This window comes from Peromyscus eremicus, chromosome 8b (genome assembly GCF_949786415.1).
Source record: "Peromyscus eremicus chromosome 8b, PerEre_H2_v1, whole genome shotgun sequence".
In the NCBI taxonomy this organism is placed as follows: Eukaryota; Metazoa; Chordata; class Mammalia; order Rodentia; family Cricetidae; genus Peromyscus; species Peromyscus eremicus.
The window spans coordinates 11,527,314-11,551,543 of record NC_081424.1 but is presented as its reverse complement, the minus strand read 5'-3'; the positions used below and the strand labels follow the sequence as shown (position 1 = coordinate 11,551,543).

At 45.7% G+C, this 24,230-nt stretch overlaps 1 protein-coding gene across 1 annotated transcript in view; it reads right to left on the bottom strand.

Annotated features, from left to right (window-relative positions):
* Positions 1 to 4,484: 4,484 nt before the first annotated feature.
* The window catches only part of Fig4 (FIG4 phosphoinositide 5-phosphatase), a 115,795-nt gene continuing 96,049 nt past the window's right edge, over positions 4,485 to 24,230 (bottom strand). Inside the window, exon 23 of the mRNA XM_059272502.1 lies at positions 4,485 to 4,897. Within this exon, the coding sequence (XP_059128485.1) occupies positions 4,720 to 4,897 (178 nt within the window). The 3' untranslated portion in view covers positions 4,485 to 4,719. The remainder of the gene's footprint in view (positions 4,898 to 24,230) is intronic.

Sequence of the window (24,230 nt, the reverse complement as noted above, 5' to 3'; positions counted from 1 at the left end):
GGTAAAGCCAAAGAGGAGAAGGCAGCTCTAATCTAATTTGAAAAGAACAAAACGTGATTTCCAGAAAAACCCCGCTGGCACACGAGAACAACTTCACCTTCTCCGGGCACTCTATGCCATCTGACCAGCCATCTCCCGAGGCAGAGAGGGTGACAGGCTGGAGGCATCGTAGTCTCCAAAGGGACAGAGCCCTTATCACTCAGCCTCTGGCAGACCCTCAGGAGAAAACTCGGAGCTGAGTGAAAAAAAGGGTTTCCTGCAAAACAAGATAGAGGTGAAGTTTTTGACCAAACTTAGAGTCCCACTTCACACATTGGGGAAGGACAAGGTGTTTGAAGTATGACAGGAGCCACTTTTCTGTGGAGAAATGGACTCCACACAGTCATTTCAATCTGGATCTACAAAATCTATGAAAGTTAACTTTTTGTTTTTCGGACAAAGCAGACGTGTAAGATTTTTGCTCATAGCAAAGAATGACTTTTCACTCTAGAATCATGTGTAATAGATGTGTCTAGTCTTGCCAATGGCATGGCCAGGCAGGAGGTAAACCGGAAAAGTCCAACCAAGATCAAGGGATCCAGGTTTGTGACCTGAGAAGTGATTTTTATCCACAGTGGCAGCTACAAGTGATACTACGAGACCAAGTTGAAAGAAGGAAGGGAGGAAAGGAAATGAAGGGGGTGGGGAGACTCACTGGCTGACTCTTTTCCCTCACATGCACACATGCCTTCCTGGGAGAACCCCCTGTAACTTAAATGTGAACACTCTGATGTTATGTATGGTATTATGGTCAGCATACGGCTTTTATTTCATAGGGAATGCCCGTGATTTGAGGAGAGCTTGGTTGGTGAGCTACTCTTACGAGGCTTTAGATTGTTGACTTAAGGAATTAAAATCTACAGAAACAAGCTGACATAGGACTGGAGCTGGTAAGCATGAGGGTAGATGTTTCTTTGCAATGGCACTGAGGTCCCGGGTCAGCAGGTCGTAAGGACCACGCCCTCAGTGACCTTTTGAATGAACTCAGTGGCTCTTCACATTCTGATAAACACTGAACTCCACGCTTTACACAAATTTTCCAATATTCTCTCTCTGCAACTATCCACACTAGATGAGAAGACCGCCTAGAGATGCCAAAGTGATTGCTCAAAGTTCAGTGGCTAGTAGGAAGTGCTGGGAGCCAAAGTCCATGTCTTAAACATATTTCTTCCCTTGAGGTCTACAAAAGGAATGGCCTCTGTATTTTCTATGCCATATGAGCTCTCCAATGCTTTCAGACACACATCCACTTTGTTTACATGTGCCTGTGCTCATTAGCCCCCTTGTAGGTTAATGCTGTGATAGCTTTGCCCTCAATTTGTAAAGCATCATTAATTAGCCAAGGTAATCAGAATTAATGGCAAAAATGATAGTCCAGACACCATCTTGTCACATCAAAATTAGGTTAACTCTGAGAGGGACACAGCCAGCTGCTTTAGATAAATAACACCATTACTGCCTCCACCACCCTCCACTCCCATCCGCCATCATCAACCACAGCTATGGTTGATCACACATCATTTGTCTGCCTGACCCACGGCCAACTTCACAGTCAATCGACATAGGAGAGTGTTACCCTCCCTGACTTTTGTTTGTTCAGGGCAGTATTGGGGAGGCTGAGGCAGGAAGACTGCCAAGTTCAAGGCCAACCTGGTCAACGTAGAACCTGTCTCAAAATAAAATGTCTTAGGGCTTCTCTTCTGTGAAGAGACACCACGACCACAGAAACTCTTAAAAAGGAAAATACTTCACTATGGTGGTTCACTTACAGTTCAGAGGTTCAGTTCATTATCATCATGATGGGAAGCGAGGCAGCATGCAGGCAGATATGGTGCTGGAGGAGCTGAGAGTTCTACATCTTGACTCACAGGCAACAAGAAGTGGTCTGTCTCACTGGGCATGGCTTGAGCATAGGAGACCTCAAAGCCTGCCTCCACAGTGACACACTTCCTCCAACAAGACCACACCTATCTAAAAAGGCCACACCTCCTAATGGTGCCATTCCCTTTGGGGGCCATTTTCTTTCAAACCACCACAGCTAGGGACATAGCTCAAAAGTAGAATGCTGGTCCGGCTGGTGTAAGGTCTTGTTCTAACTTGCTTTCTCTTGTGATAAATACCATGACCCAAACCCTTATGATGACTAATACTGGCTATCAACTTGACATACTTGGAACCCTCACTGAGAAACTGCCCACCAAACTGGTCTGTGGGACACTCTCTTGATTGCTAATGATTGAGGAGGACCGAGCCCACTGTGGGTGGTGCCATCTCTAGGCAGGTGGGCCTGGGCTGTACATGGACTCTGCTTCCGTGTTTGCTCCAGGTTTCTGCCTTAGCATCATTCCATGAAAAGATGAAGGAAATCTTGGCAACCTGAAAGATGAAAGAAATCTTTCCCTTCCTGAATTGCGTTTGGTCCTGGTATTTACCACGACTAAATTAGAACAGGCCTTAAACATGCCAGGCCAGGTTCAACCTCTGGGCTATATCCCCAGCCCTCTTTTTATTTTGAGACAAGCTCTAAGTTGAGCATGTTGGCCTTGAACTTGGCAGTCTTCCTGCTTCAGCCTTGAGAGTAAATTGGATGAGAGGTCTATGTCACCAGGCCTGGCTTATTATCCCCATTTTATAGTTAAAGCAAGTTGGGTTCAGAGAGGTTACAAAGACCATCCAGCTTCCAGGCCTTCAGGGAACTTAGGATAAAGCTTATCCTTATCATTATTGGGTGGATCCCAGCAGCCATGCTAAAAATAAATGTCAAGAAAATTAAGATTAGTGTCTGATTTGTAACTGGCAGCCTAGCAACAACTCCAGATTATTCTGTGACTTGGGAAGAGTCACATGGGAACCCACACACCGCAGCAAGCTACCATGCAGAGATGGAGGCTGTGACAACACCAAGTCCCTCTTCCCGATTATCCTGTCATTCTCTAATCTTGATTTCATGATGGTGTCAATCAAAAACGTCTACTAAACGGAGCTTCACACTCACCTAAAACGTGAAAGCTCCCAGAGAATCCCGATGTCCCAGAGTCGTTGCTGTGTCCTTCTTGGTCAGATGGCTGGGTTCTCTTCTCTGTTACTCACGGGAACAAGGCCTTTCTGGGAACTGAGATGTACAAAATGAGATCAAGCAGGAAACTGAAATATTAAAAATCAGCATCACTCTGTGGCAAACTGTTAGAAAACACACAGCTGCCACGTTAGTGCCATGTGATGTGGAGTGCTAGCCAGATGCGGCCATCACCTGCCTGAATATTGCCTCAAATAACGTTACACAATTGTGCAACCCAAAGTTGTTTAGAATAGCCATTAAAAATTATATTTTAAAAGTAAGTGTGTGTGTGTGTGTGTGTGTGTGTGTGTGTGTGTGTGTGTGTGTGTACAGTGAGTGCAGATGCCAATGGAGGCCAGAAGAGGTCACTGGATCTCTTGGAGCTGGAATTACGGCTGGTTGTGAGCTGCCACAGCAGGTGACGGGCACATCTGGTTGGTATTCCACGTAGTCAGACACTAACATGACAGCTGGGTGTTTCCTAACAGTTTGCCACAAAGTGTTTGATGCCGTTTTTTTTTTTTTTTATATCTCAGTTTCCTGCTTGATCTTATTTTATACATCCCAGTTCCCAGAAAGCCCTTGTCCCTCTAAGTAACATGAGATGAGAACTGACCTGACCTGAGGTCCTCTGTAAGGGCCATACGCACTCTTCCTTAACCTCTGGGCCATCTCTCCAGCCCCCCGAGCAGATATTTTGAATGTTTTCTTTTTTACGTAATTTATAGAGCAGTTCTCAGAATGGTGGAACTGGCCCTGTCTCTCCCCAGATTTGCCGGTTATTAGGGTTTTCCTCCACACACTTTCTCACACATTGCTTGTCCTGAACCCTCTTTTGGATGGTACTTTGTTGAGATCTGGTCCCTTTATCCATAAACACTTCAGAGTATATTTCCTAAGAAACAGTTTTCTGGGTAAGGAAATATTTTTTCCCCAGTCAAAATTCAAAATTAACATATAAATCCCCAGAATACATTAACAATGGCGACTATGAAGAAAAGTGCATTGCCTTATTCTTCCTAAAAGAAAATACTTAGGACAGTTTTGTTACTGGGATATTCCTAGACCTTGCCATAGTTCTTGGCACATAGTGGACACTCACAAAAACCTACCAACTTCATAGAGCAAAACTTCATCTGACATTTTACAATGTGAAGTTTTCCTAAAATAAATCAAAAGCAAAAACAGCAACAGAGGCAGCCTTTATTACAGCCTTTATTACAGTCTTTATTCCCTGTAGTTTGTAACTTTCATGGTAAAAAGGAGTGAAAAGCTGCAGATGCAAAGGACTTGGGGGACTACTTTTAAAAGATTTTACTTTTAGTATTATTTCTCATTGTGTGTGCGCGCTCACACATACACACACACACGTGTGTGCACGTACACACGCACTTGAGTACAGGTGCCCACAGAATCCAGAAGGCGGCGTTGGATCCCTTGTGGCTGAGTTAGGCGAAGGCTGTGAGCCGCTCGATGTGCGTGCTGGGGACCAAATTCAGATCCTGAAAGAGCGGCCTATGTCCTCCACCACAGAGCTGTATCTCCAGATGCAGGGACTTCCTTCACAGGTGACACTGAACAGTCTAGACCAGTGCGCCTTCCTCTCTTCCTCAAGGCTGTCTTTATAAGTAGCGGTTTCGGATGTACTCTCGGTACATGGCGGTGTCCTCTTTACCAAGGGGCTGCATGAAACCGTGGCTGGCCTGGATATGGGCGTGGAAGATCTCCGTGGACTTTCTGTCTACTCTCGGGGGCTGAACTTCGTAGATGTTGTCTTGCGAGAAAGCCGAGATGGGGGTTCTGTAAGAGAGGAGAAAGAAGGCTGCATTAGAGGGAAGAGAGGACGGGCAGGGGCTGTGAGAACCACCTCTGCTGACTCTCCTCTGGCTGAAGACTGCGGATAACACTGCCTGGGAGGAGGACAGAGGTTCCTGTTCCTGGCCCTCATAGAATGACAGCTGTATAGCTGTGTGTCCATCTGGCTCCATGGAAGCATCTTCAGGTGGTGGCTATACCTACATTTTGTTCTTCGGCCTTGCAGGCACTTGGTTTTTTAAGGGAAGATCGAGTAGGTATCAATGAAGTAGGAGAGTAAGAATTCTGGCCAATGAGTTTACTTCAGTAAGATATTGTACAAGTATTCCGTCAGTAAGAACCACTGTTCACTCATGTGTAACTTCTCACCTGAAGTTCTGAAATTCTAAAAGCTTTGACAACTAAAAAGCTACACTGCCCGAAACATCCAGCCCATCTCAGTTCTTTCTCACACAACTACATGCAAACATTAACGTGTCATGTACACATCAGACATGGCCTCAGATCTCACTGGGGATGTTAGTATGAAGTGACTATATCTTGGTGTGCTAACATCCACTTCTTAATTCCACAGCACAGCTGGCCTCAGGCTTTCAGATAAGGAGCTGTGGATCTGTGATACACAGCTGCCTTCCTTTCTGAAGGACTCAAGAACTCTCTATTCAAAAATGCCCCTCCGTTCTCACCCACCCAGACTACTACAGTGCTTGAAATCTCTATCCATCCCTTGCAGAAGGCACTGTCTCTAGAAGGTCTTGTCAAAATTCATGGTGGGGGTGTCTGACACACCCTCGACTTTCAGCAATTTGAATGCCCACTAGTTACTGCATAGTTAGCTGGGGGCAGGCAGGCCCTCAGGGCATGAGTCCACTAACAAGTTAGAAGAGATACAGAGGTTACACATGAGTAGTGTGGTTGCTCATGTGTGTGCTTGGAAGGTCTGGCAGAGGCCAGTGGTCAGGAGGGACGGAAAACCAGATATGGTGAAGGATAAGGACAAACAACAACACACTTCATTACTTGACCATCTTTTGAGAAGGTTCTACACACTGGCAACCGAGACAACATTCTGCTGGGCTGGGGACTCAGCCTTGCTCCTGTGCTCTGGGAGGAATCCCAGGCACCCTGGTGCTCACTATTTGCTTAGCTGGGACTCAGGAGCTAGGGGAGAGGGTGTGTAGTCAACATTCCAGGGAACTGGAATGTTAGCATTCTGCTGGAAAATGGGAAGTGTGGTACATTTGAAGGAAAAGAAAAATCATTAAGCTCTCGTCCGTACCCCTGAATCTTGATCTTCATAGGACATGCTGCACTTAAACATGGGCTTTCCTTGCTCCCCTCACAAGCCATTAAGGTAGAGCCTGGGGAGATGGCAAGCAGTTAGACTGATGGTCCTGCAAGCAAGAAGACCAGAGCTCAGACCCCTAGAACTCACAAACGCCAGGTGGGCACAGTGCTCAGACCCCTAGAACTCACAAACGCCAGGTGGGCACAGTGGCTGCTCACGGTTCCAGCTTTGGAAGGCAGAGACGGAATCCCCAGAGTGAGCTGGCTGGCTGGACCAGCTGAAGCAGTGAGCTCTGGTTTTGACTGAGAGATCCTGCCTCAAAGAATAAAGTTGAAGAGAGATCAAGGAAGATTCCTGATATCGACCTCAGGCTTCCACACAACACGTGCACATGTACATGCATACCTGCATGCACACACACACACACACACACATGTGCCCCATACATGGAAACATGCATACATAAGCTCACACATGAAAAGGGGAGAGAGAGAGAGAGAGAGAGAGAGAGAGAGAGAGAGAGAGAGAGAAGCCATCAAGGAGACTCGATGAAATTTGCCTTTGTTTATAACACACACTATCCTGTGATGGCTGGAAATTATAGGAAATCTCATTGAAATAAAACTGGAAGTGACTAGTCATTCCAGATGTACAAACACCTGTCTCTGTCTGTCTGTCTGTCTGTCTCTCTCTCTCTCTCTCTCTCACACACACACACACACACACACACACACACATGTGCCCCATACATGGAAACATGCATACATAAGCTCACACATGAAAAGGGGAGAGAGAGAGAGAGAGAGAGAGAGAGAGAGAGAGAGAGAGAGAGAGAGAGAGAGAGAAGCCATCAAGGGGGCTCGATGAAATTTGCCTTTGTTTATAACACACACTATCCTGTGATGGCTGGAAATTATAGGAAATCTCATTGAAATAAAACTGGAAGTGACTAGTCATTCCAGATGTACAAACATCTGTCTCTGTCTGTCTGTCTGTCTATCTCTCTCTCTCTCTCACACACACACACACACGAAAGACAGAGAATGGAAGGGATAAAGGAGGGAAAGGAAGAAAAAGCCAGGTGAAAGAATCCTGAGATGGCTACATCTCATTGTATGCCAGGGGATAGGACTCTGTCTCAAAATACAGACACAGCAGTACTGAATGTCTGTGGTTAACACGTTATTACGGTGAGTGATTAAGATAATATATCGATCTGAATATTTATAATTTGCCTCAGAAAATACAGGAACTCTATAGTTAATTTAATTCAAGATGAACAGTTAGGATTCTTTAATGGTTGGTAATATTCAGGGCCAAACTATTTTAACCAGACCTCTTAACAAAGTGGTTCCATTAGTTTTCAGAGATTACCATCAACTTAGCAAGCCCAGCATCTCCTGGACTCCACCGTCAACACACCACCTGTACCGCTCCAGCGCCGGCTCAATTCTCAGAGCTCTTACACGTACACCATCTTATTTCTCAGTCACTCTGGGGGAAGGAAGCACGGGTTTTATGCCCTCTGTTACTCAGATGATCTATTTGTATGATTGAACTGATGGTCCCCATTTTCTCTTTGGATCCTGACCTTTGCATGGGACCCCATGTGCATGAAATACCTGGCAAGAATCACAGGAGACATCCAACATGCAATGGATATTCAAAGGCATCTTCTGGGAACTAAAACCTTGTGATTAGCAGAGGAGGAGACCCTCCTGTCCCAGTGGTAGAAGGGCCAGGGAAACCACAAATGGACCACACACTTCCATCCAACGCCTTTGATTTCTTATCAAGAAATGAATTGAGAGTCCTCACTCTGCTTCTCAGAACCCGATTCACTGAAAGCAGAGTCACAGAAAATGATGACAAACTCTGTAAACAGAAAATGTCATGCACTGGCTGACATGGCTTCACAGAGTGGCAGGAAGGTTTAGGATTCCAACATAACCTCACTATTGTTTTACAACAACCCACCCAAGGAGCCAGGACCAACCTCCTGATACAAAGACGATAAAACTAAACGATAAAACTGCCATGTTAAAATATGCACTGCTGCTCAAGACCCCAATACTGCTGGAATAGTAGAAAGGGAGCAGGAAGAACTAGATCCACAAGGAACCTCTGTTTCTTGATCCAGTCACAGGGAGCCCCTCACAGACCTAAGCTGTAGTTCTCAAAGTATGGTCTGGCCAGCCAGCAGTACCAGCAGCACCTGGGACTCATCAGAACTACAGACTCTCAGCTCCTACGCCAGCCCTACTGAGTCAGAGGACCTGAGGGTGAGGTCAAGAAAAAGTGTTTTAATGAGCCTCCTGGATGATTCTGCTACCTGCCAAAGCTTGACAGATCCTGGTCTAGCATGGCCGCTATCAGTTATATAGAAGAGAGATGTAGACTGCAAAAGGTCTTACTTAAATTTTTACCGTGATGGGAACTGAACCCAGGGCCTTGGACATCTGAGACACACATACTACTACTGAGCCATACTCTAACTACTTAATTTTTTTTCTTAAAGACAAGGTCCTACTACGTAGTCCAGGCTAGCCTTATTGCCTCAGATGTTTGAATATTGGAATTACAAGGTGTACCACCATGCCTGGCTCCAGTTTTTTTCTTGAGAAAAGGTCTTATCATGCATCTTAGGCTACCTTTGATCCCCTGCCTCTGTGTCCCAGGTGCTAGGAGCACTGAGCATTTGAAAACATGAACTTTCTTTTAAATGACAAAATACCATAATGCTATACTGGAGGGTACAGTGTAATGTTTAGTTATAAAGATATGAGCAGCAATATTAGATACACCTCTTATTTCCTAATGGGTAGATATTTTTTTAACTTCCCCATAGACTTATACATTTCTGAGGTGGGAAAGAAAACAACATCCATGATCCACACAGAGGCTGCTAGAAAGTAACAGGGAGAAATCAGATACCCCCACTGCACAGTCTCTTGTGAGATTGAGAGCATCTGTTTCCAGATTTAAAAACAAACAAACAAAAAAAACCTAGTATTTAAACACTACACACTGTAGAAATTGTGAGACTTTATTTTCTTTTATGCATTCCAGTAGACAAACTAGCTTATTATTGTACTTTGATGACAAAAAAAAAAAATTCCACATTTGCCTCCTGGCTTTAAACAGAGGGAATGTATTTTTAAGTTTTTCACAGCCTCAAAGGAAGAAGACCTATTGCCCCTCATTCAAATGCCAGTTGTTATTTCTGGACAAAAAATATGATAATTACATGGCAGACTCATTTCTTTTTATCTCTGAAGCTCAGTTCTATCTTGACAGTGTGTTCCGTATTTCCCTTCAAGGAATGTCATGGTCTTAGTTAGGATAATATATTTACCAATTCATTTACAGGCTGTTTAACATGTGTTGTTTTATGCCTCAAATGTTGACCACTGATGACATCCAGCCGTAACTGCTGCTTCCGCTCACAGAAGAGAAAGCACTACAGGCAGAAATTCACTAGACACCCCAGATGTTTTCAAAGAAAACCTCAGGGGTGCCCTTTTTTTTTTTTTTTTTTTTTTGGTTTTTCGAGACAGGGTTTCTCTGTGTAGTTTTGCGCCTTTCCTGGGACTCACTTGGTAGCCCAGGCTGGCCTCGAACTCACAGAGATCCGCCTGGCTCTGCCTCTCGAGTGCTGGGAGTAAAGGCGTGCGCCACCACCGCCCGGCTTCAGGGGTGCCCTTTAATGCTGTGTTCAACGGGGCCACTTTTAATACAGCCATTTCTGATAATAATCTCTACCTTAGACTTGATGCAGAACTAATGTCTGCGCCCCTTTATAGTTTAATTCCTGTTGTGAGAACTTCTTGGCCTTGCACACATTGAGTACCAGTAAATGTACATTGGTGGCTTGGGTAGGCCTGAGATGTTTTCAGAATTCAGTGACATCATGAGGATTTATTTATTTAGACAAAATTTGGTGGTTACAGTATTAGACGACATTTAATTTTAACAACCATATATGATTCTCTTCCGTATGTTAAAATCTTATGCCCTGTCTGTGATCAGCATTTTGGCATATATCAAACCCCATTATGCATTTCCAGAAATTCTAGTAAGAGTTTGACTCGTAAGATCCATTTCCCTTCCCAGTGTTCTGTCTGTTGCCACCAAAACTTTCGGTATTTTCTCTCACATGGTTGTTACATCTTTATCACCAAATGCTTCCTTGTTGATCACAGCTTAGCCAGAGGATCAAGAGAACAGTATGCTGATGATCGGGTGATGATTTGAGGCCATTTGTCTCAGCCTTTCTGGGAGAAAACCCTTTAGTAGGTCAAAACTCTAATTTGGTCTTCTAAGAGACGTAGGTCGTAGTGGAGCAAGACTTCAGCAAGCTTTAGCAACCTGTCTTTGCTGTGATGTCTGTCTTTGTTTCAGTCTCCACCAGGAAATAAGAGCTCTATCATCTGCTGGCTCTTCCTTCCAGCGTCCTCAGTGGCGTCAGCCTTTGGGCTGTGGGTACTGTTCTCGCCCTTTCCATCAGTGTCCACTGCTCCTCTCTAGTTCTTCCAACCAAGTGCTCACATCTTTCCAACAAGGCACTCACACATTGGAAGCCTAGTCTTGAGTCTACCGAGATGAGACAGTGGAAATTTGTTCAGGTCTTGCAAAAAATAAAATTGACGTATTTACTTAGATGGAGACATCTAGTTCACATTCGAAGGGCTAGAATATAGACACCTAAGACCAAAATGCACCTCTCAAAGTCTGCAATTTGGTAGCAATTGGCTATATGTGGCAATTTAAACTTACACCTAACTGAATTTGAATTAAGTATATTTAAAATAGCCTTCAGTATTACCTGCCACATGCCAAGTGCATGACAGCCATATGCAGCCAATGGCTACTGCGTTAGGCAGTGGAGATGTGGGCTTCACCATTACCACAGGAAGTTCTGTGTGGTGTGTTATTCTAGAATGTCTTTTGCTGTCATTTTTCTCCCCAGGAACGCTCAGTACTCTTGTCTTTTCTATGCCCATCTTCCTATGAATACATGCCCAGCCCTTATCCCGGCTCTCATCCGGTTACTCAGTACTACAGCTCATATCCTTCTAAGAATTGTGTGTGTTATTTTTTTTTTGTCACCTTTACCACATGATTCTTTCAAAGTGACATGAGTAAAGCTCCTTACAGATGTATGGCTTTAAACGTAGGGGCTGAGCTTCACTCTACTGCAGCATTAATCTTACAGGGTTCAAGTCACCATATCCTTGTCCAGTGGCAGCTTCTTCAAGTCCCCCAAGTCCTGCTGACAGGACCCTACTTATCTCTGAGAGCTTTCTTGCCATCTGGATCGACAAGTTTCATTTTTATTTTAGATATTTCCTGACACAGGCCGGAATCAGCAACTTCTTCCAGAAGCCCTGGTTCGTATTAGTGGGAAACTGGCATTCTAAGACTACACTGCAGGCCTGAGTGTGGTGATACTGTGTTCCCCAATATATTGTGAACACTAATAAACTTATCTGGGGTCAGAGAACAGAACAGCCACTAGATATAGAGGCCAGAAAATGGTGGCACACACGCCTTTAATCCTAGCATTCCGAAGGCAGAGATCCGTCTGCATCTCTGTGAGTTCAAAGCCACACTGGAAACAGCCAGGCATGATGACTCATACCTTTAATTCCAGGAAGTGATGGCAGGAAGCAGAAAGGTATATAAGGTGTGAGGACCAGGAACTAGCCTGGTTAAGCTTTTAGGCTTTTGAGCAGCAGGTCAGCTGAGATCCATTTGGATGAGGACTCAGAGGCTTCCAGTCTGAGGAAACAGGATCGGCTGAGATGGCTGTGGCTTGTTCCACACACCACACAGAACTTCCTGTGGTAATGGAACTTCCTGTTCCACTTCTCTGCTCTTCCAGCATTCACCCCAATACCTGGCTTCAGGTTTGTTTTTATTAATAAGACCTTTTAAGATTCATGCTACACTCGGGAATTCTCATTATCAAACCAGTATGTGTGTGTGTGTGTGTGTGTGTGTGTGTGTGTGTGTGTGTGTGTGTGTTTCATGCCAAGGATGTGAACAAAGATGACAGAATTTATAAACACTGATGCTTTGTTTATCTCACACAAACTCACAGCAGCCCCAGAATAACAAGGCTACCACCGCCAGCATCAGTACAGTCCCTGAGAACAGACCTTGCCTGTGCATGCTCTTCCTGTCTTAGCTCCTTCCGAGCTGTATAACATACAGGAATGCACACTATTGACCACAGAGCTATGGCATCTCAGCTTCTCCCTTAAACCTTTATTTTGGATCTATGGACAACCACGGTTTACTAGTGACAACGAGTTTTATATCAGTGTCTGTGCTCATCAGCTTTCTATCACTGTGAGAAAATACTTGGGATAATCAGCTTACAATGAGAGGAAAGGTTTCTCTTTGCTCACAGATTTAAGAATTTTAATCTATGGTCTGTTGGTCCATTGCTTTGGGGCCCCGTACTGAGACCGTGTGTCCTGGTAGGAGTGTGTGATAGAAGCTGCTATGATGCAGACAGTGGATGAGGAGAGGCCAGAGACTCATCATCCCCTTTAGGGGCATCCCTGATGACCTCGCTGCCTTGCACTAGGCCTTCCTTCATAGGCAGGCACCACTGCCTCTCAATGGCGCCACCAGCTTTAGCACATGGGTTTCAGCATCACTCCTGCAAGGCACAGAAACGCCTCTTGTCTACAGCTCCTTTCTAATGTCCACGGAAATGACACTCCATGGTTCTCACTGACAACGAAACCCTCTCTATTTTTACACTCAATAGCTTTGCAGATGGTGTCCTTGGCTCACGTTTTTTTCCTTGATAGTTTGAAACACACTGTCACTTCTTTTCCTGGGCTGAGGTACTGTAGCCACTACACCTATGACAATTGAATGTTCTTTCCACAAGAAGTCTCTATGGACGCGTACGGAAGCCCACAGGACGCTCTCCCCTAAGGGTTACTTACACACACTCTGGTGTTAGTCAACACAGGCCAACACGCTCAGGTGTGCAGCGTGCTCTTACGACACCAACTTAGGAGTTTCACATGCCAGACTGGTTTTTCTTTTTGCAACACTGTTTTGGTAGTTTTTTCTTTTTTAGGCACCTATTTATCCACGTTAAATATTTGCCTATTGTCAGCACTGGACACTTTAAATCATTTGAATGTCTTCTTTTGTTCTGAATTTAGAGGTTTTTGTATTTTAGCTCATTATGAACTGGCACATTACACTGCCAGCCTTTAATGGACTCATCTCGCTGGCACGTGTTTGTAGTCTGTGGGGTGTTTGTAGGCTCCACGTTCCGTTGTTCTCAGAACTTCATGTGGGGCTGGCCTCTGGTCCTACTGCGCACTCTGAGTTTCTTTGAGCCTGTGGAAGGCGGTGAGGCTCAGGAGACCATCCCTCACTTCCCAGTGCTCCCCTTCCGTCACAGCATCACTATGTACAAAAGCATGCCAGCTTGTCCTCTGAGGCTTTGTGTTTGGATGCTTACGTCTTTTTTCTTTCTTTCTTTTTTTTTCTTTTTTTAAAAGATTTATTTATTAATTATGTATACAATGTTCTGCCTGCGTGTGTGCTTGCAGGCCAGAAGAGGGCACCAGATCTCATTACAGATGGTTGTGAGCCACCATGTGGTTGCTGATAATTGAACTCAGGACCTCTGGAAGAACAGCCAGTGCTCTTAACCTCTGAGCCATCTCTCCAGCCCCCTCTTTTTGGTTTTTGAGGAAGGGTCTCATGTAGCCCAGGCTAGGCTTGAACTGGCTATGCAGCCTTGAATGCTCGATCCTTCTGCCTTCCTCCCAAGTGCTGGGATGCAGGGCATGTGCCTGCCTGGCTCCCTCATCTTCACGGTCAACGTCCTGCTCAATTCTGACACATCAGTAATTTCTCCACACATCTGTTTGCTTTCCAGGAAGGGAGCCTCGGTTATTTGGTTTCAAGAGTTTAAGTGATCTAGTCAGCTTCACCCCTTTCAGAACTCACCAAGGACAGCTGGACACATCTGGAGCAACCCCTCCCAGTATCAGCAGCCACACTAACATTACCAGCTCTCACTTCCAGTGGGTACCTGTCAGCTACTCCTGGGTCCTTGTGTTCTGAGCCTCATCAGATACCCCGGCTCCTTCCTCACTTCTTCCCCATGCACACGCCCTGGCGTTATCCCCGCTATCTACGTCTGTTCTGAGATTTGTTGAATCCCCTGCAGTGTAGTCCGAGCTGAGCACTGTCTGTGGGTGATGTCGTTCGAATCTGTACTATCATGTGTTCACAGCTTGACTGCCTGCTGGTGGGCTCCGGGGAGGTGACGGGATCGTGAGGACTCCGACATCACCACCTACTGATGGATCTATAATTTGCTGGTGTTACTGGGAAGAGCAGGGATACAGGAGGTGAAGCCTGATTGGAGGAATCCTCTGAGTGGCAGATCTTTTCCTGGGCTCTTCCCCTGCCACTTCTGCTTCCTGCCCGGTGTGAGGGGAGCAACCTTACCCACCACCCCACCACGATGCTTTGCTCTGCCATGACCCAGAAATAATGGAATCGGCATGTATGGACTAATAACTCTGAAATCATGACCCCCAAACAAATCTATCCTCTTTTTCAATTGTTTCCATCAGATATTTGTTACAATGAGAAAGTGACAACATCATGGCCATTCAGTTTTGCTATCCAATTCTTTCTGGTTTTGTGTGAAGATTCAGGGATAGAGAGTTTTAAATTATTATATTTGGGCTGGCAAGATGGCTCCATGGGTAAAGGTATGGGTTGCCAAGCCTGATGACCTGAGTTTGGTCCCTGGACCCCACATGGTGGAAGAAGAGGCAGACTCCCACAAGCTGTCCTCTGATGGATACATATGCAATAGTGCGGGGTGTGTGTGTGTGTGTGTGTGTGTGTGTGTGTGTGTGTGTGTACAAATAAACAGAAAACAAAAACCTCTTGTATTCTTCCCGGAACCCAACAGACACATTTATCTTAAAAGTGCATTTTCACACCTCTCCCAAATGGACAACTAAATGAAAGGCCGGCTGCCTAACTGGCTCCGCCTGCCCTGTCCTCGCTGCACAGCCGTGCAAGGGCTGCTCTCTCAGAAGATCATCCACCTACTCCCATTATCTCCTCTGGCAGACCTCGCTCTCCTTGGAGACGGCGAGCCCACCACAGGAGTCCAGACGGGGCTGCTCTTATCTCCCGTCCTGATAGCACTATTTCCCTTTGCCCCACAGCACCTGGGAGCAGACAGACAGTCTGTTAATGGGTTACTAGGTCACACAAGCCTTCTACGGGCCTGCTGAAGAGAGCTGTGCACACCCCGAGACCTCGGACTTTCAAGTTCTACTATAACGCAGAGTGGGCAGCTGGGCGGCTAGAGGGACAGACTGTGACGGAGCAGATCAGATTCTTCAGTACTGACTCAAACTCTCCTTCCAGTATACTGAGTTCACTGAAAAGAAAAAGGAAAAACAAAAACAAACCCAAAAAAAACAAAACCCAACCATTCCAGACTCCCTTGGCATCTGGCTTCAAACTGTGACCACGGTTTTATTTACCGTGGCATTCACACGATGCTTTTACAGCTGGGTCACACAGACAGAAGTATCGATTCTGCAGACTGGGGCAAAGGTGACTGCATTCTTCCTGTGGCAGAGCAGCAGGGACTTTCTGAGTGTGGCTGTTTTGGAGCCAGGGGCTGCTGTGACAGCTTCCTGACCAAGGCAGATGCAGCGGCCCCCCTGATGGCACGCCATGCAGCGGCCCCTCTCACGGCATGCCATGCAGTTCAGAGAATGATTCCTGGAAGCCCACTCTGCAGTCTGTTTCTGCTACCCTCCAGTGATCCTGAAAACCACCCGAAACCCCAGACCAAGTCACTCTCGTTCCCACTAGAGTGGATCACACTTTCTGACTCCTGCCCACTGAGCCGGCAGGAAGCCAAAGCTCACCGGGACCCCAGGCCTCTCATCTCAGCTGAAGCAGGTGGCAGGCGGTGGCGACTCCCAGCTTTAGGCAGGACAGCACACACACAAATGGCAGTGACGGTGACATATTGCTTCTAACACGCAGGCCACAGCCACTGGTATTTCTGATACTTTCACACTCTCTTTGAGAACTCTAAAATAAAAATGTCATTTGTATTCTTTTACAGAACTTTTGGTGTTAGAGAAATGAAGCGTGACGATTTTTCTGACCTGAATCAGGTAAAATGCTTCCAATTTAGGATGCAATTTGTGGACAGTATGGCTTCCCTCCATTAGCTGGACATGTATAAGTATGACTGTGGCTTCTCTGCTTCAGCCATGCTTATTATAAACACTAGGGAAGTGGGCAACGATATTTAGCTGTGTTGTTTTTGTGGGTTCTAACTAGAACATTCAACAGCTATTTAATGAGAAGGTGCTTGGGGTTGGTTATCTTGCACAGTGCTGGTCTATTCAGAGGAGATGCTTTTGACAGCAAAGGACAGGTGGCCCCAAGCATACGATGTTTTCAAAGAGTCAAAAATGTGCCTGCTCCTATGCAGGCCCTGTTCTCCTCAGGGCAATAGGCCACCTCTGAGGCTCAGACCTTTGGGAGTTTTGTCCCGTCAGCCCTTGCTTTCCTGGAACAGCAGCAGGTGTGGCCTGTCACTACTAGGAATAGGAACCAGTGAGCTGCAGAAATGGCCGTGCGTCTCACCTCTCACATGCAGGTGACAGAACCCTGCTTGTTTTTTTGACACCAATTCCAATAAACTCTTTATTATTTAAGGTCATCTTAGGTTTACAGAATTATTGCACAGTATATGGAGTTTCCACATACCCCACGCAATTTCCTGCAGCATTAACATCTTCCAATAGCACATACTTTTTTTTCTTTTTTCTTGCAATAGGAGTCAATTTCTCACTGTTGGGAAGCGGGAGGGTACTAGCAGGGAAAGGGAGAAGTCTGGAATAAACTCCAGATACTTTTGTAATTAGAAGCATCATGACAAACCTACCGATACAAATGTATTTTATCTATATTTATAAAGATGCTGGATATTTATAATATGTAATAAGAATATATACATAATAGATCATCTGCACTTCTGTATGGCACCATGGCATGTGCTGTTTGAGTGGGCCTGGGAGCAGTGACCCTGCAGCACAATGGGTACGCCGAGTGCCCAGATCTTGGCTTTAATGTAATTTCTACTAAATAGAATCAGGGACCCTCAGAAGTGACTGATTTTAGGGCTAGGACAGGCAAAGAACACGATGAGCCAAAGCATCTTGTGCCAGCAATTGGGAAGCGCTCTAAAAAAGATGAGAACATGTTCAAAGGGCACAGGGACAGCAAAAGCAATGCTGGGGAAATTGGGGACAACTGGAGTATCAAAACGGATGATGACAATGATGGGTTATGTCCCACTGAATATAATAATTCAAGATCTCATAGTGAGAAAAATAAACATAGGAAAAAATGCAAGGTTTGATGAACAAAGGTTATTTCTAAAATTTCCAGGTGCTTTGTTAAAATATTCATTGATTAAAAGAGTAATTCCACAGTAGAAAAGTTCAGAGAATACTACTTTAATCAAGAAATTGAAATAACATTACAAGTAAAAATTGTCATCCGATGGGATGCGATGAACGGTCACATCACTTGTGTAGTAGTTCAGCCTGTGTTCATGATGTTTCTTAAGCCAACAGACATTTACTCTGTTTTAGTCTGGCTACTAGTACAGAACTAGCCAGGAACTTGGGAAGGGTCTGTTGGTTCTGGCTCAAAGTCTCTCACAGGCCTGCTGCCAACCCACCGGCGATGGCCACCATCAACTCAAGACTGACCTGTGGCTGGGAATCTGACACTCCAAGCTCATTCACATGGTTGACAAGATCAGTTCCTCGCAGTGGGCTAGATGTTTTAGCTTTTCCTGCGTCTGTGCACAGGGCTGCTCCCAACACAAAAGCTTGCTTTTCCCAAACAACTGACCCCACAGATCACTTCAAAACCTAGTCACTTCTGCGGTACGCACTTGGCTAGCAGTTTGGATTTTAAATCACCCCCAAAGGCCTATGCTTTAGAGGCTTAGGTTGCCAGCTTGGAGCCCTAATAGGAGGTAACTGAGCCATGAAGACAGGTGGGATCTAGTAGGCGGGTCTTGGGTAAGTCGGATGCATGGCAGGGACTATGAGACCCCAGCCCCTTCTTCTCGCAGCAGATCTGCTCTGCCACATTCTCCATTCTTATGCTCTGCTCCACTGAAGGGCAATGGAGCATGAACTGGAACCTCAGATTGTGAGCCAAAAGAAACTCTTCTCTTTACAAGTTAATAGTCTCGGGTGTTTTGTTATAGTGGTAGAAAGCTGGCTAAAACACTCACGCCAAAGAAGCAATCCTGGAACAAAGTGGGAGGGGATGTTACTGGGGTGTGGATAATAGAAGTAGGGTCAGTTTGAAGGCTAGCTACTGCACTTGGGTATAATCATAACAAACTAAATCAATGGCCCGTCTATAAAACAACTGACCTGTATGCTGTGGGATGTCTTTCTGTACGCTGTGAATATGTGTTGCTCTGATTGGTTGATAAATAAAACTGTATTGGCCTATGGCAGGGCAGGATGGGGCCAGGTGGGAAAATCCAAGAGAGACAGGAGACGAGAGAGGAGAGTGGGGGAGATGCCAGCCGCTGTCCAAGGAGCAACAAGATGCCAGCAGACCAGTAACGCCATGGCCATGTGGCAACATACAGATTAATAGAAATGGGCTGAGTTAAGAGCTAGCTAGCGAGAAACTTGAGCCAATAGGCCACAGTATTGGTAATTAATATAAGCCTCTGTGTAATTATTTTATTATGCGTCTGTGGGACCGCGGGGCTGGACAGGACTGGAGAAACTTACAGCTTCACCTGTATTCTTCAAAGTGTCAAGGTCATGAAAATCAAGGAAGAGTGGGGGGGAGTGTTCCAGAATGAAGGAGACTGTAACAACTAAATGCAGTGTGAGGTTCTAGACTGGACCCTCTCCTAGTCAAGGATGTTACTGGGTCAACTGGTGAGACCTGAATGGGCTTCTGAGGCTGAAACAGTAGCAATGCATGGATGCTAGTTTCCTGAATTGCTATGATCTTGGAGATTCTCTCACTTGTGGGAAATGCCCACTATGAAGAATCAGGGTGTGGCTGCTGGGGAACAGAGAGAGAGGTTATCAGGTCTGCAACGTATTGCAGACTCAAATAGGGATGTATCTGCAACTTTTAGGTAGACTTGAGGTTATTTTCAAATTAAAAGGGTGTATCATTCTAAACACAAGAGGCATTTAAAGTTGTCTAAGTTAGACTATTACATAGAATTCTAAGAAACTGGTACTTTTAATAGGTCAGAAATATGTGAATTTGGTAATGTGAACTTTGGTAATCTCATATACAAGAAAATTCAAACAAATCAATAACACCAAAGATAACGAAATTCTGGCTTTCAGTAAAACGTGTAAAAGTGCCCTTCTCAGCCTCTTCTGTAATCACTCACCTGGTCCAGTGTCTGATGCCACTCTTCAGGCTCTATCAGGACAGATCTGCTGTCGAAGTTCTCTTAGAAATGATCCCTGAGTTCAGATTTCTCGTTAGACAAAGTCCCACTTCTTTGCAACTCTTTACAGAGTCAATTTCTGAAAGAGTGGCTTCCACTCCCATACTTCCCATTCATTTTCCACTTTCCCTTGACTCGCTGAGGGTGGTCTTGTAGAGCAACCGCCTCTAAAAGCTTGCCCAGCAGGTCACCTAGCTCCCTTCTGCCTACGCCAGTACCGGAGCTGTCTGCACTGGCTACTCCTTCCTTCTAGAAACGCTTTCTTCCCCCGTGAAGTCACATTCGTCTGTTTCCCTCTCTGCCTGCATCAGGGACCCTTACAACACATCCTCCTCAAAGCACCTACGGTCAGCCGTCAGAGAAGGAAGGCAGGGCACACAACTCTCACTGCCTTCCAGCAGCTTCCCATGGAACGGGCTCACACCTAAGCCCCTGCGAGTGATCTGCTGAGATCTGCCCCCACCCAACCTTACCCTACCCCAGAGCACCTGGGCCGTGGCTCCTGCCATCTTTTGCTTCTTAGATGTGCCAGGTTAGGTCCTGCCTAGGCCTTAGTGTATGTTCTCTCTGCACTGGGCATGTTCCCAGTCGTCTCATAGAAGACTCTTTCTAGCTCAATCTCAGGTTAGCTCCTCCAAGACATCTGCTTTGTGCACACAGCACTCGAGAGGCAGAGGCAGGCCGAGCTCTGTGAGTTCCAGGCCAAGCAAGGCTACATAGCGAGATCCCATCTCAAACAAACAAAAATACAAAACCCCAAAACAAACGAACCAAACAAAAAAACCTCATCTAGAATGGTGGCAGACCCTCACTTGCCCCAACCACTGTCCCCGTTTCCTTGGTTTGCGTTCTTCAAGGCATTTACTCCAACAAGAAATTGTCTCATTTAAGAGGTTGCTGATTCATCCCGCATACCCTAGACCAGAAGGACCGCAGGACTCAGACAGTCTTGATCATTATTGTCTGCCCAGTGACAGCAGCACCCGACAGGCTGTAAGTACTTAATACATATCTAGCAAAGAAATGAATCGCTCATGTTCTGCTTCAAGCTGTTAATAATCCCAGCTCTCACTTAGACTTGTGGTTGTGATCATGATAATTACATATTTTTAGAAATTACTTTTATTTCAGATCCCTTTGCTCGACCTCAGAGCAAAAGAAGAGGTGTTACCACAGTGCCACAACAATGAGCATCCACCTGAGCACTCTGGGTAATGCAACAACATGACTCTCAATGACGGAGACTCATACTGCCATGGATAGTGCTAACTATTTCGAAGATTTTCTCTTCAGGAATCTCAAATCTTCCTCCTGATATGTTCCACTTACTGGTCCCCAAATCAACTTAAAACCCCTGCTTTCCCTCACAGTGATTCAAGCATTACTTAAGGAGGAGATCACATGACTTCTAATCCTCTTCTCTGAGATAAGCACTCTGGGCTATCTCAATATGAAAGATGAAGCAGTGCCAGGCAGGGGAAAGGGCTGCAAAGTTCCAGTAGCCTGGCTTGAAGAAATAAGACCGTCCTGTGCACCTTATCTGAGAGCTACAGCGTGTGTGTCCTTCGGCTTTCAGAGAACAACCTCATTCCTCAGAGCTCTCCCCCCATTCTTTCTGATCTTGAGCGAGCTGGAACATTCACAGCCAGCCAGGCTCATAAGCATTCCTCCTGGAGCCTTATCACTTTCCAAACACATGTGCGGCTCTCTTTTTCACTGCTGAAGACGTTTTACATTTTAATAAGAGGAGAGAAGACTCACCTGATGTAACAGTTCACTAATGAGCTTTGTGGCAGGGGCTCTTTGCTGAGGGCATTAAACAATTTATTCCATGACTATCCTGCTAGTGAAAAGCCATTTTTGATTGTCTGCCCTCTGGGCTTTGACTGTGTTCACAGTGCAGGAGGGTGGAGAGCTTCTGTGCTTAAACAGACAGCATTTTAGGAAGATCTGCGTCCACCGCTGTGTCTTGCACAAGAGTAAGCCATCAGTGAGCATCACTGAATGAAGGTGTGAGTGAATAAAAGAAGGAACCAAGGAGCCAAGGATCACTGAGCTCGTGTTCCAGCCCAAGCATCACTCCACAAAGGGAGCCATGGTTCAGACAGGCAGGGATGCAGTTCAACCATGACAGTTGTGGGACCAGATTCCAGGATCATGCTGCCTTTCTTAATGGACACTTAGGCAAATGGATTGCCAATGAACTGGCCAAGCATAAAGGGTAAAGGTGTGTGTGCGTGGTGTGTGTGTGTGTGTGTGTGTGTGTGTGTGTTTGTGTGTGTGTGTATGTGTGTGTTTAACTCACTCTGGTGGCCTTAGTATATCCATGCACTCTAAATAACAGCTTCTAGCCAATCACAGTAAATCATGCAGTGATGGATTGGCATATGACCCAATCCTGCCCATTGGAAACCTAGGAGAGTAAGTCTGCTGTGCAGGCTCTGGGACTCCTTGTTCCTGATCAAAAGAAAGAAGCACTTGCCTCTTGGAGGCTGCAGGAGGCTGTGACAGCACCCCAGCATCACACAAAGCCCCTGGATCCACTCTGCAGGTGGCCCTGTCTCCAGCCTTTCAGGGAAGATGATAAATGACATCACTGTTAGAATCAGCGGAGTTAGGTGCTCTGCTAACTGGAACTGAAAGCTCCCTAAACGGTCCAGGGAACTTCAGGAGAAACCCGAGAAACAGAACAGTTGCTTCCTTTGCTCCTTAAACAACTATTGGTTTGTTTCTTTGTGTTTTATTAAGTGTAGAAAGTAAATGAACAGTTCTACAGTCAGCTAGAGTGTCTTTTTTTTTTTTTTTTTTGAAGGAGGACCTTAACAGCCTTTCAGATAATTCTGGACATTTTAGAGATATTACAACAAAATCTGGCAAGTGCTTTAAAGGTTTGCAACATGGAACCGAAACTCTACGGACTGACACACTTCATGTTCTCATCTAAAATCCACTGGTCTGTTTTGAACCTGGAACGTATTTTTTCACCTACATATGATTTTCTAACAGCCTGCAATAATATCCACTGAGCTTCGACAATCCTCCAAACGGCAGGTAACAGGTTTTATTCTAACAGTATTAATAACCACATTACTTAAAACTCACTTCTCCCCTACCAAGAAAATCTGTGCACACTGTGGGTGCTGCCACATGCACGCTTCCAAACACTTGCTTTTCACTTGAAAATTCGACCCCTGTTACTGGTAACAAAGACTGCTTGCTGACTGCTTTCCTTAAAACCAAAGCCTCGCTTGTTCAGTTTGGTGACAGTAGACCCAAACACCCAAGCCTGGAGAACCACAGTTTGTCTGCCAGTCACTTCCAATGGTTCTGGGAAGGAAGTGGGGAGCGCTGCTCACAGCTTAGACCATCGCACAAGTCCTTTCCCTCAAGACAACCACACTGCTGAGAAGCAGCCAGGGTACTCTACGTAGATGCATTTCCCGTTGGTCACAAACAGTCCCCAGAGACACGTCCACAGGCGACTGAACAATTTTTACTAGTTACCGAAGACTCACTTGAGCACGGTACCATTCCTTCCTATCCTTTTCATTCACCCTCTCCCCTCCTGTCTCCTCCTCTGTTGTGAGTATCTAAGAGTGGAGGATGGACACTCACCACTGGGCTTCATGCCCCTGTCTCGATCTCAGCGGCAAGCCCACTGACGAGGCCTTGGAGCCCCTCAGATCTCAGACCACTTTTTGAAGACGGATGCTTTCTATTTCCTCCTTTCCTTCCTTTGGTGACCAACTGCAGCATTTCTACGGACACATGCCCCTCACTGTCTGTCTGTCCTGCAGTACCCTCTCCCTTCAAAGCACTTGTCACAGCACACTGGCTGTGCTCTACCCACTTGGCTCGAGTCTCAGGTTCATCACTCGAAACTTCTGGAACCCTGAGTAAATTCCCAACCCTCTCGTTTTCCTAGAAAACTCAGGGGATTGAATCTGATAATCTCCAGACATCCTCTGGCTCTTAGACACGCACCAGGCATGCATGCAGACACGCACGCAGGCATGCACCGCGCTGCATAGCCAAGAACATCCTGAAAACACCACCTTGGAGTTCCCCTCAAGTCTGTTGTGTCACGAAGCTCTAGAAGTCACTATTGACAGGTCTGGACAGGAATCAGTACGTGAAGAATGCAGATGATAGAAACGATGAGATTTCTCACGGGAAAAATCCAAGGTTCCTGAAGTAAGACAAAAATCAAACTAAAGGCTAAAAGGAAACAAGAACGTACTCACTAGACAACACCTTCAGCACTCACAGCATCAGAGGAACCCAGCTTACCAAAGCTGCTCACAGTAAGGGAAGCACGGTCTCGGGGCCAATGGAAAGTGCAGCGGACGCAAGTCACCGGCCTCGGAAGCCTCCCGCCTGGGAAGCCTTGGGTGAAATTCTATGTCTAGCTGTCTAAAGGACGCCGACATTACAGGCTTTCCCTCTTTCCACTAGGCAGTTTTTGATGCTTCCAA